Genomic DNA, 18,253 nt, shown 5'->3' with positions numbered 1-18,253 from the left:
TTTGGAAGTAAAAAAGGTGGATCAGTGAATCCCTAGTCACAACATCATGATGATAATGTATTTATGATTGAATTTGTGTTTTACTTTTGGACAGTAAATATTATTTGAGTTTTGTATGGTAGGATGAGTTTCTTGAGTTGCCCTGGCGACCTGTCTAGAGTGACCTCTAGGTCATCGCTTTAGATATGCACCAGCCCCCCCTTGTCCTGTATGATCCATTAGGTTCCAGGCTAATTGCAGTTGGTGGAAAAACGGCAATACTTTATCGTCACATATGGGGAGATGCCTCTGCCTGCTGTGTCTGGGAGCTCATAGCCAGGAGGAGCATTGGGATTCAGGCAGTCTGTTTTTTAAAGGATTTCACAAAGCAGTGTGGGCATGTGGACAGGGGGATGAGAGAGAAGGGTGCACATTGCTGAAAATGTTACAGATATTGTAATTTTGGTTCACAATTAACCCAAGTCTACCAGACAATCAAGTGGGAAAACATTCTGAATATCTCTGTGTTTTGCCACTAAATTAGAATAGTGGCAAAGCACACAAATTTCAGCAATTGTTTTTTTTTTTGGAGGGGGGGGGCTGATTAGTTATATTTTACATTTTTATTAGTGCTAACTAAAGCTCTCCAAGCATTTGGAAGGATCTCTCTGTTATAAGAAAGGTAACTTCACTTCCCTGAGGATGCAATGGTTTCTGGAGGGATAACTGAAAAAACTGGATTAGATATTTTATTGATACTTTTTTCAGCATAGAAACATAATCAAACTGTATTTGTGGCAATATTAATAAGTGTGGTTTTTTTTCTTCAGTTCCTCAGATAAAGCAATTTGCAGACGTGACTAATGAAGATATTTCTAAAAATTAAAGATCTCACAAAAATACCTTGACAATTTACAATTACAGTTAATGGATTAAACTTCATTTGAGGCACCGTTTCACTGTATCAATTTTTAATGACTTAATATTTGGTGACGCAACTCAGTGAAATTCTTAGGACCCTGAATGCTTCTTTGTGCTTTCATTCCTTTACTGGAAATGTCTTCTCATATTTATTTATTTTACACATTAATAATCAATTATGCTGTTGTCCTATTTGGATCATTCCATAGTTGCTTGAATGAAAACAGAAAGAGAAGCTCACACACACAAACACACTCGCATACGACTACCACTTGTGTTTATGTGTGTACAGACAAACACAAGTATCTCGGTGAGGTTTCCAGATAAACAGTGGTGGCAGCTGCTACCATGGCAACACCATTGTGCTCCCTCCCCCTTGCCCCTCTCCCCGATGAATCCTCCCCCCACCCTTATTCTGGCTGGGTCGGTTCTTGGCTCAGCCGTAGAGTGAGGACTGAAGACGAGAGACAGGCGCTTCTTTTCACACAGAGGGGTGGACAGGAAGAGAAAAGGGACTAAAATCTAGAAGAGTAAACTGGAGTGAGTTGGTTGTTTTGGTGCTGGGGGGACAGGATGAGTGAGGACAACCACTCCTACAGGCTGGACCCCAGCGATCGCATCAATGGGCTGGGGCAGAGGAGAAAGAGACCCAAGAAGGTAAGTGGGTGGACGGGGTTACACATGGTGCTGGGTGTGGGGATGGAGAGGTGGAGCAGGTGGAGCAGATTATGGGGTTTATTGTGCTGTTTTTACGTGATATCCTGCCTTGATGGCTCCTGTCTCCATCTTTGGGCAACATGAAGCTTTTTCGATCAGGCTAGCTGGACCTGCTGAGGCTAGTTGGACCTCCTCTCTTCCCTGTGTTGTTGTCGTGGACTCCTCCATGTAGTAGTAGGAGGAGGGAGAGAGGAGGAGGCTCCTCTCACACACTGACAGGGTGGGTCCCTTCTCTGCTCCTCTGTCGCTCTTTGTGTGCCTCTGTTATTAACTTTGATCAGGCTCCTCACAGTGTTGATGACATGTTTGACAGCTTATCTGATTTCTGCAGCACCTAAGGCATGCAGCCTTCTGCCAACCTCTAGTGGGACACTTTTATATGATCAGAAAGGCATGTTAGAAATTTTTTAATTCAAATTCTAAAATACTTTATCAATCCCAAAGGAAAACTAAATGTTGTTAGTCATTAATTTAGATTTTTCAAAGAGTTATTGAAAATTGTGATGACTGTTGGCAGGAAAGATCTTCTGCAGCAGTCTGTACTGCACTGAATCTGAAGAAGCCTCTGACTGAAGGTGCTCTGCCTTCCCAAGACAGTCTCATGAAGAGGATGGTCAGGGTTGCCCATAATTTTCTTGATTCTATGAAGAATCCTTCTTTGCATTGTCATCTCCAGAGGTTAAACACTCGTCACCAGAACAAAACCAGCCTCCTTTAGATCCCTAATGAGCCTTTTTAGGTCCCTGGTTCTGATGCTGCTGTTACTTACTGTAGTGTCTCAGTCCAGTCTGTTGTCAAGCCCAACACTGAGGTATTTATATTTCTCAACCACTTCCACTTCTTTTCCAAAGATGGAAATTGGGTTTGACCTGACCCTGGTCCTCCTGAAATCTACAATCTCCTATGTTTTGTTCACATTCAAGATGAGATGATTGTTTCCACACTATGACACAAAGCGCTCCACCAGCTCTCTCTACTCAGCCTCTTGTCCATCACTGATACAACCGACAACTGCAGAGTCATCTGAGTATTTGTGTAGATGACATAAGTTTAAACTTGTGCTGGAAGTCTGAACTGTGCAGAGTGAAAATGAATGGTGAGAGAACAGTCTCTAAATTCTGTAACATTTTGAAGGAGGTTTTTTATTCATGCATATTACCTAACTCAGGCTATCAAAACATTTGTTTTCATCAAATCCAGTACTTGTATGATATCTGTACAATTTATGCTAATTTTTAATCTTGGTGAATAATTTCCCTTCAAAATGGATCTTTTTGTTGTTTTGTTTTGTTCTATAAAAATAATATAATTTGCTCCCTGAATATTTTTATATTCTTAGACCATATTTAAATTAAGTTTGTGTTATTTATATTTCTTCTCAAGTTGGTGGTTTAGATGTCTCTAATAACGTGTTAAACCAACAGAAAATTATAGTAGTTCTCTTCCTTTTTTATCTATTCATTGTGGGTTTGGGTCACCATCCTTTATTTTCTGGTATACTCCAGACAAGTCAACAGCCAGTTTAGCAGTCCAAATGAAATGGCAACTAACATCAAGCAGCTTCACATTTGAAATGTTTTGCTAAAATTATGCAATGTTGCCATGTTTATATAAAATTTATTAAATATTTTTTAATATATTTTTTTAATCTGTCATTGTCATGACAGTTTGAAACATATAATCTGTGAAAACGTCAATCTCCTGTGCCGTCTCCCAGTGCTAACTAGAAACACCCAATCAGAGCCAGGAGGCGGGTCTGTCAATCAGTCTCGTATGGCATTGTGTCCCACTCCCCCTTGTATAACTGCACTGGTCTCAATAATTCATAGATTATGGTAGAACCATGGAACACCATGAAAACTATAAAAAAAATATTAATCTTTAAGGATAAACTTCCATAAACAATGTGTAATACTGTGTTCTTTTTTCTTTCTTTCACAGAATTGCAGTATACAAAGTTTAACAATGTTACTTTACTTTTTTAATATTACTGTGTTGCCCAGTTTAAACCACTTGCAGACTTAAGGTGAAGCCTTTGTGTTGTTCTCTGGATTATTTTGCGCTCAGTCCACTCCCATTTAGCTGTGTGTTGCAACAAATCATTTTAACTCAATAAACCCACATAAATTCTAAGAAACATGTTGCAGAAACCTGACTTAACTTCTTAGCAAAATATTGTTCAAAGAAGTTGCAATGTTTTGACCACAGGAAAACAGTGACTTGCCAACATCTGGGTTGTCATAGCAATAAGAAACAAATGACAAGTGACAAGTAATTGCTGTGACATTCTCTACTATGATACAGCTAGCACTGCTAGTTAGCAAAGACACCTCAATGATTTTTCTGTTGCGTTGTTTTTTCAGCATTAGCACATTCAGCAATGAGTACTTGAGGTTTACTGACAAAGGACCTCCATCTGTTTTTCATTGGTTGTTGGGAGAGGTGCATTTCTTCAGATGGCAATAGTAGCTAAGGGAGGAGGTGGTGGTTGATCTTTTCACAGATTATCTGTCTAACAACATACTCTCACAAAATGGTGACAGTTATAAATAAATATATCAGAGATGTATACTTTACAAAAGTTACATTCTGCAGCCTTTAGGCCAGAACTCATCGGATCCATTTTGACATCTGATCCAATGGTAAATTAGAACCCGTTAAAGTTAATGTGGGCTTGCAGACTACTCATGATTGCCTGTGACTGCGTCTCAGACTGTCCGACCAATCTTGGTTTAAAACTGCACTGTAATTTGATGGGAATCTCATGAGTGAGACAGAAAGTGAGACATGGTGGCAAAGTAAAACACATCCATTTATGGGATGATACAAACTAAGAAATTTTACTGGGGAAAAAAATAGCCAGCCAAGGCAGGAGATCAGAAGCACAAAAAGAAATGAAAGAGTGAAACTGTATTCTTATCTGAGCTTGTTCAAACAAGTTTTGGTTTATTGCCAGACTGTTTTCGCTGGCGGGATTTCTGATACATGCTTTCGTGTGAATACTTAATCTCTCGGGTCCACTGGTTTTGAGTCTATGTCTTTAAAAAAATTGGAACAGTCCGTGAAGACTTGGACCTAAGTGGTGTGTTTTGGCCTTTAATGTTGACCTCTTTCTTCCAACCTCCTATCTGTCCAGTCTCTGTTGGATGTGTTTGATTCTGCCAGAAGAAAGAAACCAGGCACTCTGGGATTTATTCAATTGTTTAATGTAGTGTGTTATGGGTTGGTATCAAGGCTTTTTGTTAAAAAGGTTATGTAGCTGGGTTTATGCAAGTCCCTTACAATTTTTGAACATGCAGTGTGTTTTTGACACACTACAGTTGCACCAGCTTCAAACAGTGTGATTATTTGCCAAAATGGACAAAATATTTTGTCAATTTCAAAAATCCCTGATGGTGTATTGAAATCGGTGATCTTTGGTCATTCATTGTCTCACACACACTTTGATGATTTTGGAGCTCCCAAGGACAAAAAGCAGTCCACAATGTCAAGTTGTGTCCAATATGTTTTGGGGAACATTTCAGCTGCAAGCAACATCTGATTAGTGTTATCTTTTGTCTTGTCCTATGGAGTGACTGAGTCAATGGGTTGAGCAGTTGTCTTGAACTTCAGCTTTCTTCTTCCATGGGTTGATGTGCCACTGGGCAAGGCACTGAAGTCTGATCTTACATGCCTTTGATTATATGATTATATGATTATATGCCATCCATATGATTATATGGATGCATCCCAGCCCAGCCTGGAGTGCTTCTCACCAGTCACTCCAGTGGCATTGTTTACACCCTCAACTTTGTGTAAAACTTTCTTAGCAAAGTTTAGGAAGTTGTTTTGAATTTTGCCGTTTCTTAATGTGATACTTCAAAATGAGCATAAACAACTTTGATTTCAGAAAAGCAGTAGCTATGTTTCCATCATGGACTGGATGGTTGAATCGAACTCTCAATGTGACTCCTGACACCACCGGTTATAAAGTTGTTTGCTGTTTTGATTCCTTAATTTCTAAGGTGCGATCTAATCAGAGAAGTCTTGGTGTTATTTTTTTTTTGTATTGTTCTGAAAAGAATTTTGTTAAAGTGCAGAGATTGAAAACAGAAGTTTGCATACACCTAATAGAGACTTATTAGACGCCTAAATTAGCTAATTTATCCTGACATAAAGTTGCTGGAGCTCAAAGACAGTTCTGTGTTGTGACAAATCAGAAGAAGAAGCAGTGAGTTTACTCTGAATATCTTTTTGCATGACTCTTAGACTGAGGGAAAGCAAGGCCTCTGGCTGAGACAGGTAAGCAAGACAATAATGCTGAAACTACAAATTAAATTGTTGGCGAAAGCAGAGGCAAAGCATTTGGCAGCAGGGAGCATTCAAGATCAATGAATTAATTATTGATATACTCTCCTCCCCCATGCTTATGTAGGCTCACTGCATCTCACAAACACACCATTATGGTGACCTACTGCATTCACTTCCCTGTCTGCTTTACGTTGGGACACAAAGTGTGCTCAGGTTCCTGTTGTCAGAAAGCAGGAAGTTGGAGGTTAATACAGTGTTTTCTTCCTGACAGTTCAGTAATCTTAAGCTATTTCAGTTAAAACTCATTTCCCTCTACCACTGATCCAAAATACGTTTACAACACAGCCTGCAGTATCTCTGCTCCTTCGCTGGATAAGAGACAAGGAGAAGTCAGGAGAGATCTTTAATTTTTCTGATGAGAATAGGGAGGTTTTAGGTTAATTAACTGTCCAGGTAGGTTAAGACCATCTGAAAAACACAGATCAGTGCTGTTTTTCAGCAGAAATTGGATTTTGAGACTTGTCAGGGTGACATTTATCTGTAACTTAGCAGTGTCTGTTTCAAAACCTGTACAGTCATAATCCATCACATGAGACCTCTGGGAGTGATGCTTCTCTTTTTTCTACTTTGGGTTGAAAAGCAGCCCCTAGAAAAATTGATTGATTGTTTTGAGCGACAAACTTTTTTTTCTTGAGAACATCTAAAATATTCAAAAGAAATTGCAGCTTTGGTAGATGACACCCTTTGGCAAAATTCTTCTTGACCATACTATTGGTGGCGCTCGGAAAGCAACCAATCCAAGAGTGCCATTTATTTTCTTTGGTGCTGATTGAATGTGCCACCAAGAGCAGACATAAGGATAATCATGGATACTAGCTACTGCAGTAGCGCCAAGACAGTTTCCACTTAAAATACATATTAATACATTTTCATGTAAATTTGGTGTTTAAATTATTAAGGTAGGAAGTTATGAGTGTTTTTAATTGGAATCTCAAGTATTTTGGGATTTTTGCTATTTGAAGGTGATTGTACTTCCTAACCTACTACACCAATACAGAGGCTATAATATTTACGTTGTTTTTATGTTACCATTAGGTCTTATTAAAGATTGATATTAAGAACAGATGTTGCTACTCAAGTGTGTGAGAGAGATTACTTTAAATCAGGGTTTTACTGATTTACTGCTCGGTGTTTGCGGAAGTAATGTGTACTTTTCTCGTCTGGAAGTGAGAACAGCCTGTTGAATGTGACAGGTGGCCAATCAGAAAGCACAGATTCTCCTCCATGCTTTCCCCTCAGAAAGCACGGAGGAGAATCCCAAACAGCTGACAAGGCGGAGTGGACATCGGAGGTGATATGTGGAAACAACATGACTGTTCATTCAACATTTCCTGCAAAGAATATCCACAGAAATGACAAGGAGAGGAGTTGGAGCGAAGTTGCTGCAGTTGATAAACCCAGTAACTTTTCAGCTGTTCATCATTAACATGACATAAATAGGCTATAATGATAAGGTTATTCATTCAGTCAGGGCTTGAAGCTGACACTAGCCACGTATTGCAGGTAAATTGTAATTGTCACTAGTAAAACATTGATTAATGCCTGGTTTTAAAATTATTTAACTGGACTTGTAGCCTTTATTTTGTGCCTATTGTTCTCAATGTAATTGTAAACATTAAAATAGCAAATACTAATTAACTGAAGCTTAAGCGATCTAACAGAAAACAATCTAAACACACAAATGGTATAAACAAAAAAACACAACTCGCCTCCATAGCATTGTGCACCAAATAGAGTCGCCACTCTATTTGCTGTGGCTCTTTTATCCACTCTATTGTCCAACACCTTTTCCTTTCGTTACATCACAGTGTGTTGGCCCGTCTGACTCAGTCAGCTAACACGGTTGTCAAGCACAATAAAACCATCAACTTCGGTCTCTTCAACAACTGCTTGTTCACAAGTAAGGGGTGTCTTGTGCAGGATATAATCTCTGACCAAAAGTTTGATTTTTTTTGTGCTTAACTGAAACGTGGCAACAGCTGAATGACTTTGCTCCACTGAATGACGCTACTCCTCCAGGGTTTGTTTTACATCGCTCAACCTTGTGATATCTCACGATTATCACGGAATAATCACAGTAGATTATCTTTTGATAATCTACTGTGAGAAGTGGAGGGTAGAGCCTGTAAACTGTTCCTGTCTGTCATTCATTTGAAGCAATGATGTGACAGCTCTCTGGACCAACTCCCACTATAATTGCCGCCTTGTATCGCCCTCCTAAATATAATAGATATTTTATTACCGAGCTTGCTGGATTCCTTTCACATCTTTCTACAATCTCACCAAACATAATACTACTTGGGGATTTTAAGGTGAATAAATGAACAGACTCCTCTTACCAAAGCCTTCATATCCTGCTTGGAGAGTTTTGGACTCCAGCAATACATCAATTTCCCGACACCTTTTAAATGAGATGTCTTGGATTTAATTTGTTGCTCAGGAGATATTACCCATTGACTGCAAAGCAGATTCCTTGCTCTTTTCAGATCACATGTTTCTATCATTTGGAGTTAATATTTCTCATTCTAAATCTAACCTCCCATGCAATATAACCTTTCATACTATTAAGGACATCAACCTGGACAATTTATCTTATTGTATTAATAGTCTACCCAATGTTGACCGTTTTCCTTCCCCAGATGAATTGATTGCACACGACAACAAAAACCTTCATAGCCTTCTAAAGAATCTTGTTCCACTTAAAACCAGATCTGTCTCATTCACTCATACTGCACCTTGGTTTACTTCCACTTTTAGACAGTTGAAAGCAAAAGGACGTCAATTCAAAAGGCTACAGGAAAACTGGTATTAGGTTTATAATCACTGAAAAGATCACAAGGACACAAAGACTTGTCTTTTGCAAAAGCGGAGAAACATGTCAGACTTAGCAGTTCAGCCAACTCCAACTAGCTAACTCCAACGAGGCTTGCAACCCTTCAGTATTTTTTTCCTCTTCAGATCATAGTGATAAGTTTCAGCACAGGTAAGTGCAAACAATGCATTGCACACATGACAGCCTTTTAAAACAACTTGCAAATCAGGCCTTTTACACAAGATGTTTTTCAGGTCTCTTATCTTGACACAGCTGCAGAAACATCTGCACATTATCTAGGTGCCCAATATGTCAATCGCGAAAAGGTTTTGAGTTGATCTCGGCAATAGGTGACAAACTGAACGCCGCCAGGATGCCGAGACCAGCACTTCATCTTCTGACAGGCTTATCAAAAATATTCACTAAGATCCTAAACATTTGTAGCTTCATTAAAAACGAATAATTATAAAATATCAACGAACCGTGTTAAAATTAATAATCTCAGTAATTATTGTTTCAACAAGGTGTTGCGTAATTCAGTGCGTTTTGGTTCCATTAACAAAAAAAAAGCGACTCAAAGACTGACTGACGAGCAGAGCAGGAGTTTAAATTAGTTACTCAACTACCGCTGTGTTCATGAGAGGCTTATTAATAATCGAGAAATAAATATCAAGCCTAGAAACCTGATATCGTAACGGACTGAATGTTGTGTTTTTAAAGTAATCTCTGCTCGACCTGAATGGGGGCGGTTGCCACGGCAACGGGTGTGACAGAGAGTAAAAAGGTAGGAGTGGTTTTGAGTAGATCGTTTGTTCGGGTTGTTTTACCTTTATTTACCTTTGCTGTGGCTCATCACACCTGCTGTAGTTTCTGAACATTCAATAAATGACAAACTTGGACTAATTATGTCTTTCGTTTGTGAGTCTATGTCACAACAAACATCAAATAGGACAAATATATTTCATTAAGATTTAACAAATTCTACCGCAATAATTATGTGAAATTAAATTAATTATATCCCGACTTCAGAAGATTTGCCTTTACTGGGCTCTTTGGTTCCTCCTATCAGTCTGTAGTTTCTCATATTTCAGTCATCAAACCAAATTTCAGATCTACCATGACTGACTGACACCTGTTGGTGTCAGGTTTGAAACCAGCTTCTGACTGAGAAACCAGTAACCTCCTCCCAGTGTCAGAATCTCACTGAGGAAGAAACTGCGTTAGGTTTTTTGTCACTTTATTATTTCTGCTATAACTGATGTATATTTGCATATAAAATAAGTCAATAGAGTTTAATTTGCAATTTTTATGTCTTTGTGTCGTGAGGTAGATCTCAGGCGGCTGGTGAGAGAAAAAGTAGATCTTGGACTCAAAAAGTTTGGGAACCCCTGACGTAGGTGGTTTTGACTACAACACTAGTTAATGGTTAAGCGACTGAATATATATAATACTGGAAGCTGGAATTGAACTTGCAAAATCTTGAAATCAGAAAGTAGTTCAACTTGACCTGTTGAACTACAGTCAAGTTGGGTTCCAGCAATTAGTCTCAGTGAATTAGGTCTTGATGCTTCAGCATGCCTAGAACTTTTAAATGATTTCATGCTCCCAACATTGTGGGAACAGTTTGTGGCAGAACTTGACTTTTCTGCACAGACTAATGACCTCAACCCAGAAGTCAGAATTAGAGCAAAACAATGACTCCATGTCCAACATCACTTTGTAGATGATCTCCTGACAGAATGGTCAGATATTCCCATAGCTCACCACTTTGCGTGACCACACCCAGATGGATGTGTAATAAATAGACAGAATAATGCAGGACAGAAGATGAGCAGCAGCTACTATGGCAGGTTGGACTTCCTGAGTTGCTGCAGGAAGTCCAGTCTGCTGGATTTTTGTCTCTGTTTGAGGATCAGCTCAGCCTTGCTGAACTGAGTTTAAATTCAAATGAAATATTTGTGCAAATTAGTGAAAAGGCAAACTGACCAACAGACAGGAAATATTATGCTCCGACTATTCATTCTAAATGTTATTTTTTTGTGACAGGCTCTACAATGACTGCTTCGGTTGAGATAAAAACATGTTTGCTTTCACTCTTTAGCCAGGTCCTCCCTTCACTTAATCTTCCCTTTAATCCCTCATCCCCACTACTCCATCTCTATCCTAACATCTCAGTCATACGGCTCCTTCCATGCCATCTTTTTACACTTTCCCTTTCTGGCACCAGAGTCCATATGTGGGTTTGTAGGCATGAAGTTATGAGGCCTTAATGACAGTCTGCCTGCAGTGGTTGAGGCTAATCCAGTTAGCTCAGCCCTGTAGTGGATGCGCTCATTGTGCCCTACCGTCCAGCATCACTTTGTTCCCACTAATCCCATTGGCACACCTCACGCAAGCAAGAATCTGAAAGTAACTGCCCCTTTCACAGAACACCATCCTTCCTGATCTTTTGCTTGCTAATAAAACCTGCTTATTTTCCTTGTGGATAAAGGATAATTTAAGTAAAACCCTGTGTCTGTTTTAAATATTTGATCATATCATAAAACCATCTGTTAGTCAGTCATAAAGGAAGACTGATGTTCTAGAATAGACTTTTTCGTACTATAATTTAATTATATTGGTCTACTTTTGCATTAATGTTGATTTAAGATCAACCATTGTCAATTCTATTCATTTGAATATTGTATAAATGTCAGGATCCGTGTTTTTGTGTGTTTATTTTTGAGTTTTTCCTGTGTAGTCCTGTTCCTGTGAGTCTCGGTCCTGTCCTCCCCGTTGATTGCTCCCCATGTGTGTCTCATTTCCCCTGATTACCCGTGTGTATTTAAACCCACCTGTGTCTGTGTTCGTTGTCGGATCCTTGTCGTAGCCAGTGTCGTCGTCAGAGTCTAGTGTGGTCATGCGTGTGTCGCTCACAGTTGAACTGATAAGTCCTGTGTCGACTCAGCTCTCGTTTTCAGTCTTATATTCAGTTGCTACTAGTGACGGGTAAATGAGGCGTCATGAGGCGTTTCGAGTCATAGCAACACTGTATTGATACTGTGTCGCTCAATACTGACACCTGCTGGACATTAAAAATTCCTACAGGCAACGTAGTGATTTGATGACCTAGTCTATACAATAAGATTTAAGTCTTTGTATTTTATTGAATATTATATGTTGTATTATGTCATATCTTCAGTTACATTTAAAATATATTTGATATACAGTCAATAAAGAATGTGAATATGTACCATAAAGTGAAAATTTAAGTGATTGTGTTTGGAATATGGACTGTTTTTTCCCACACATTTTTATTTTAAAAAAAGTTTTTACAACATTTTTGAAATTTAGCCTGTTACGCTTTTTTGACAAAACTTCTGCTGTAGAAAAAAATTAAGTAAACATTACATAACATTACATTTACAGCGAATATTTTTCTTAGGGGTTGTGTTCCGAAAATAACCCGTGATAGGCGAAATCCGTGAAGTAGTTATAAAGGAATTTAAATGTGCTATACTCATGAAATGAGTTCCTTTCTGACTTCTAGGTCAGATTGACCCAGTACATTTGACACAGTACATTTATTTTCAGTCTAAACATATCTTAATGTGAATCAACCAACAACATGCCTTTTAACTATTAGTAGAATTATATTCGTCTACATAATTACCTTCATTTTTACAGTTATTACACAGCATAAATAAATACTTTACATTGAAACCAAAGAACAAAACCTGTTTTCAGGTCAGCGGATGTGCGTGTGCATCAATCGGGCCTTAATGTGATCCGCAGTCATGTCATTAAAGCGTCTCCTCCAAGCTGCCCCGCGAGATTCACAGCTGTATCTACAGCAGAGCGATGGATCTCATCAAACGAGCCTCCGGTCGGGTTTTGCGCTGCCTCTGGCCACAGTTTTTTTTTCTTTTCCAGGAGACATCGAAAGTTTCAGTTTCCATCTCCTGAGTGGCCAATCTGTATTAAACACCGTAACGTTATTGGCACTCAGGTAGCGCGGAGACTGTTTTTAACAATCATATGGTCAATCAGGATGAAGAACACTGTGGGAAAAAAAACTGCACAAAAAAATCTGCGAAGCAGCGATACCGTGAAAAATGAACCGCGTTATAGCGAAGGATCACTGTATATGAAATAATTTATAAAACGCAACTGAGTAATTTGTAGAATGGCTGTATATCAGAGTTTATTCTAGGTGTATCTGGGACTTCATTCTCATGCCTCATGATGCCTCAGCATTGAGGAGGAGGATTTATTTAAATAAGACAGCTTAGTTAAACAAATGCGACACTTAACCTGCAGAACATAATATGAAAGTAAACTAAGAGTCAGTTTCAGCTGAATTTGGGTTCAGATAGATCAAGTAGAAACTGACAAGAACCGGATGAAACGACAAAAACGAAAACAAATTTATTTTCCAGTATAAGATCAAAATGGTCCCACTCTGCGGAAACCTTTTCTTTGAAGCTGCTCCGTAGTTGATGCTGTAAAAGATCAAGAATTTGTTTGGCAAATGCTTTTGACAGATTGACAGATTCGCTTCCTTATAAACACAGTTTGGCACCCAGCGTCATTTTGAAACAGTTCCTGTATTGGTCACGTGACTTGCTGAAACCAATACGCGCACCGACACGAGTGTTGGTCTGTGAGGCTTGATACATGCGCCGACGCGTCGGTGTTGCTGGACCCATCACTAGTTGCTACCGGTATTAGCTGCGTGCTACTTGCTACCGTGCTGCCTGTGTTTCTGGACTGTAGAGCTCCATTCATTAAATTATTCACTTTCTTCAACATCCTGGGTCAACCTGCGTCGTCTCCTCACCACCAACAATCACACCTCATGACAGAAGGACCCGACCAGTAAAGGTGAGGATCGCAGCATACCATCATGGACCCAGCAGACCGGCGGTTAATGATGAGGAACATCCAGCGCTATGCTGACGAGGTGGCGAAACCGTATGTTCCGGTCAGCCGCCTCAACGCCGCCACCCGGATGCTAGTCTGGCTGGAGGAGTGGATTTCGCGTTGCCCTCATCCAGGTTTGGAGCTGCTGCGCCAGGAGGTCGAGTGGGAATTCTGGACGGCGAGAGCGGTGTTGAGAGCGGACCCGCTGCCGCCAAGGCCAGTCAACTCAATGTTCCCAGCGTCCAACCCAGCTCCGTCTTCCTCCGCGTCAGCTCCTGGTCCAGTCCTCACTCCACTCTCTGCTCCAGCTCCAGAGCCTCCTCCAGCTGTCACCGTTTCCTCGTTGCCGCCTAAAGCTGCCGCAGCTGCGCCGCCTGAACCTGCCGCAGCTGCGCCGCCTCCCAGTGTCCCTAGTGGTCAGTCCCAGCGCCGTGCCGGCCGGCCCCTCTGCCAGCCTTACGGGCCCGATCGCCTCCTACTGCGGCGGCGACCGCCTGAACCGCCGCCACGTCTCTGCTTCCTGCTGCTCCTGCGTCGCCGCCCACCGCGCGGCTCAAGCTCCGGCTCCCACGGGAGCTCTGCCTCCTGTGCCGTGGGCGGCCCCGGGCTGTTTTCTGTTCCTGTGAGGATTTAGTTTTGGACTCTAGCCTTGTCGCCCCTCCGCCCACCCTGTTGGGTTGTTTTTGGTTTGGTTTTGTTTCTGGACTCTTGCCCTCCTCCAGTCGCCCCTCCGCCCACCCTGTTGGGTCGTTTTGTGTTTATTGGGACTGTTTTCTTTTGGGGCGTCTAGTAGCCGCCCTTGAGGGGGGGGGTACTGTTATGATCTGTATTTTCTGTGTAGTTATATTTGAGGTTTTTCTGTGTTTTAGTCCATTTTCCCCCGTGAGTCTGTCTTCCCTGTTGATTGCGCATAGCTGTATCCACTTCCCTGATTACGTTCCCTGTGTCTTTAGCCCCACCTCTTGTCTTTGTCTCTTGTCGGGTCCTTGTCTAACATCCGTCTAATGTGGTACCAGTCTGTCTGAGCCATCTTGTATCTCGTCAGTCAAATAAGTCGTTTTTGTAGCTTAGTTTAAGTCTTCACAGTAGAACTGGAAAGTCCTGTGGCGGCAATGGCTCTTATTTTGTCAGTCTTTGTTTAGTTGCTGCCGGTGCTGAGTTTTTGTTTCCACTCTGCCGTGCTGCATGTTCTCGGACTGCTTTGAGCTGAATTTGATTATTAAAGACGTCAACTTCACTACATCCTGGGTCCTGCGTTCAACCTCACCACCCCTCATTCTCCGTACATGACAATAAAGAGGTGAGCAAACTGTCTAGCACTTTTTTATTTTACATTTTATTTAAAAGACTTCCTCAGGTATGATCGTAGGCTGGGAATCTCAGGCCTAAATTCCTAATCCAAGATTAGACTTGAAAAACTTGTTGGAATAAAGCTGAGAACCTTTACAATGGAGTACTAGAGAGAGATTTTGTTTTTAAAAATTACAGGAGTAAAGTCATAATATTCTATCAAAAAGTCATTCTATCAGAAAAGGGGAGGCGTGACCATGGTTTATGCTTCTGCATGTTGGTGTTCCCGGCCGCTAAACTCTTTTCTTTTCTTTTTTTTTTTTGCCCAGATTTTCCCTTTACGACAATCTTGCAGTGTCCTGCCGTATGTGATGTGTTACGTGGTGGTGTGTTGAATATGCCCAATCTAACATCGGGCATATTCAACATTGTCTTGGCCCGATTATCTCAGCCTGTGGGGTTTTCCCTGACTGGGAGCGAGAACGCAGCCTGTTGAATGTGACAGGTAGCCAATCAGAAAGCGCGGTGACGTAAGAACGGAGGGGAATCCCAAACAGCTGACATAACGCGCAACTGAGAGTCCGGGGGATATCAGACATATGTGGAAATGTTTATTATATGTAAAGGTCGTTATTATATGCTTATTAGTGGTTATGTTTATTCAGTTAAAAATGTTAACTATGAAAAAGCATATTCACCTCCAAATCATAGTGCAGTTTGCTGCACTAGAGCGGCTGCTCCCGCTGTCTTTTATCCAATACTTTTTCTTTTTGTTACATCTTTTATCGCTTAAAATGAGTCCACAAACTAACACTACTGCTTTCACATCGTCATCTGTGTTTGGATATTCTAAATTCACGTATGGTAGGTTGGGGGTTTTACTGCATTATCCTCTGGAATCGGGATGTTGGTGACTGGAATCAGTTCCTGCCTTGCGGCTGGAGACACGTTGTACTGTTGTACTTTTACCAGCTCTGTGGTCACAGAGGTTTGGAGGATCGGCCGACAGTTCTTAAATCTTGCCGTCTAAACCAGACTTAAGACTTACAAGCTCTACTCATCTCCTCTCACCACTGCCCAAACGCTCTCTGACTCTGGTCGTTATGGTAACGTTTACATATCCCTTCAAAATTAGACACAGATGCGCCACAAAAACGAACATTTTACTTTTGTGAAAATTTTAACTCATGATAATGACTAACGGAGCCCTGAGCTTGTTTCTCTGCAACGAGACAGTCCCACCTGGGAGTGATGGAGACAATGACAATGACCCGAAGTGTTGCTTATATCCAAAGCCTGCTTGGTCTCTACGTGGCGAAGCAGTTTGAAGCTTCATTGACTCATTAGCAACGCGGCTTGTAATGTGGGGAGTCACCTACCGGGATATATCAATTCTCCTGTCTCTTCTCTGGGCCTTTCCCCCTTCGCAAAGAAACTTTCCAAAGACACCTGGAGCCTCATGCATAAAGTGTGCGTGCGCACAAAAATTGTGCGGAGCCATATTTTACACACAAGACGGCATGTACTTTGCGTCAAAGTTTGCGTAAATATAAGCACACTTTATCGCTGGCGTGAAAATGTGCGGCAGCCACACAAACTTTTTCTGTGGACAATATCAAACTACAAAGCGTCAAAACTCACCTAAATACACTGAAATCTGACTACATTCAGTTATTTAGACCAAGAAGCATCAAACCCGATGTTTTTCATGATTTTAATATTTTATTGTTTAAACATAAAAACCTGAACCGCATTTATACTCAGATAATAAGCTAACATGAACACAAAATAAAGAAAATAAAAATAAAAGTATGTTAATACCTCGCTCAAAAATAGTACTTTTCCTGTTTTTGTTTCATAAAGATGTAACACGTCGGTCTGTGCGCCGAAGCAATTTGTTTTTCTTTAAAATGCATTTTTATATTGTGAGGTGACATTATGTGCCCTTAAAGCACCTTTTAAATAAAATATATAATAATTATTATCAGGCACGTGCAGTGGGGGGGCTGGGGGTGCTGGGGGTGCTTGAGCACCTGCCCCTTTTGCTCCTTGCCCCCAAGTGCCCTTTTGGTCAAACTTTTTTTTTTTTTGTATTATTTTCTAAACCCTTTTCTGATACATAATAACATGTACTAAAATTATTTGTTTTTTTTGTTGGGTTTTTTTGTTGTTTTTTTGTTTGTAAAAACATAAGCCCTCCGGTCACCTTGTTACCTTTGACCTTTTGCCCGTGACGCATGATGCAGTTGCCTCTCGCGCAGTGAGATAAGGTGGCTAACTGGATTTCAACGTAGCGAACATTCCAGATTACAGATCAGTTTTTGGTGAATTATAAAACAGTTTTTGGTGAATAAAGTGGAGTAGACTTGCTACTTGTCAGATGACGGAAAACATTGAACGTATCGTTTCTGCTTCAGCACGGAGTAGCGGTTTAAGCAGAGAGGTAATGAAATACAACAGACACTGACAGGCCTCTGCGTCTGCTTTTCTCTGAAGAACTACTGAGTGGGAGGAGACAACCAGGTGAGGAGAAACTGTTCTTATCTATCGATAAGAACAGCCTAATGCCATTCAGACATTAGGCTGTTGTTGTGCTATTAGCTAGCTGATAGCTAACAACTTTGCTAGCAAAGCTAGATAACAAAAAGCTTCTTCCCTGTATCTTTAATGATAACAGTCATTTTTCAGTATCGCTTATGCAATAGGGGCAAATCGACTGTCCAAAGCCGATCATCTCCATAATAGATGTATGTCTTCTGATTTCCTTTGCTGCATAATGTACATTGCATTTATTCTGGCGTTAGGTAAATGTATCTTGAAGGAGAATAGCACTTAATTAAAAGTCCAACAAGGATATTAATTTAGAATTAAAAATAACTCACCCTAAATTACCATGATAGATATGATGTATGTAATAAAAGTGTCTCATTAATGAAGGGGAAAAAACTCAATCCAGACTTTAAGTTTAGGGTCTATTTCGCAGAGTATGAAGTTATTTCCCCCCCCCCCAATTATTCAATAAAAAAACTAACCTCAGTTAAGTAAAATAAAATTGTAATCAAAACTTTTGGAATTGTAATGATTTATTTTTTAAAAACAAAATGTTTTGTTTAAAAAACTTTGTTTTAAATTAAATAACTAATTTTTGTCTCGTGAACTTAAAAAGTTATTTGCCAAACAAACTTTTATTTGCACACATCAGAAATCTTTTGTTGTGAAATTGAATTGTGTTAACAATTAAATTTTTTCTTTTTGTTTTTTCTTTTTTCTGCAGTTCCACAT

General features: G+C 40.2%; 1 protein-coding gene across 1 annotated transcript in view; it reads left to right on the top strand.

Annotated features, from left to right (window-relative positions):
• Window positions 1–1,295: 1,295 nt before the first annotated feature.
• Window positions 1,296–18,253, top strand: part of LOC103129595 (ankyrin-2-like) — a 200,855-nt gene continuing 183,897 nt past the window's right edge. The window contains exon 1 of the mRNA XM_016665234.1: window positions 1,296–1,557. Coding sequence (XP_016520720.1) covers window positions 1,474–1,557 — 84 coding nt within the window. The 5' untranslated portion in view covers window positions 1,296–1,473. The remainder of the gene's footprint in view (window positions 1,558–18,253) is intronic.

The sequence above is a fragment of the Poecilia formosa genome, unplaced genomic scaffold, assembly GCF_000485575.1.
Source record: "Poecilia formosa unplaced genomic scaffold, Poecilia_formosa-5.1.2 Scaffold558, whole genome shotgun sequence".
Taxonomy (NCBI): Eukaryota; Metazoa; Chordata; class Actinopteri; order Cyprinodontiformes; family Poeciliidae; genus Poecilia; species Poecilia formosa.
Note: the sequence above shows the minus strand (reverse complement) of the source record. Positions and strands in the feature narration are given on the sequence as shown.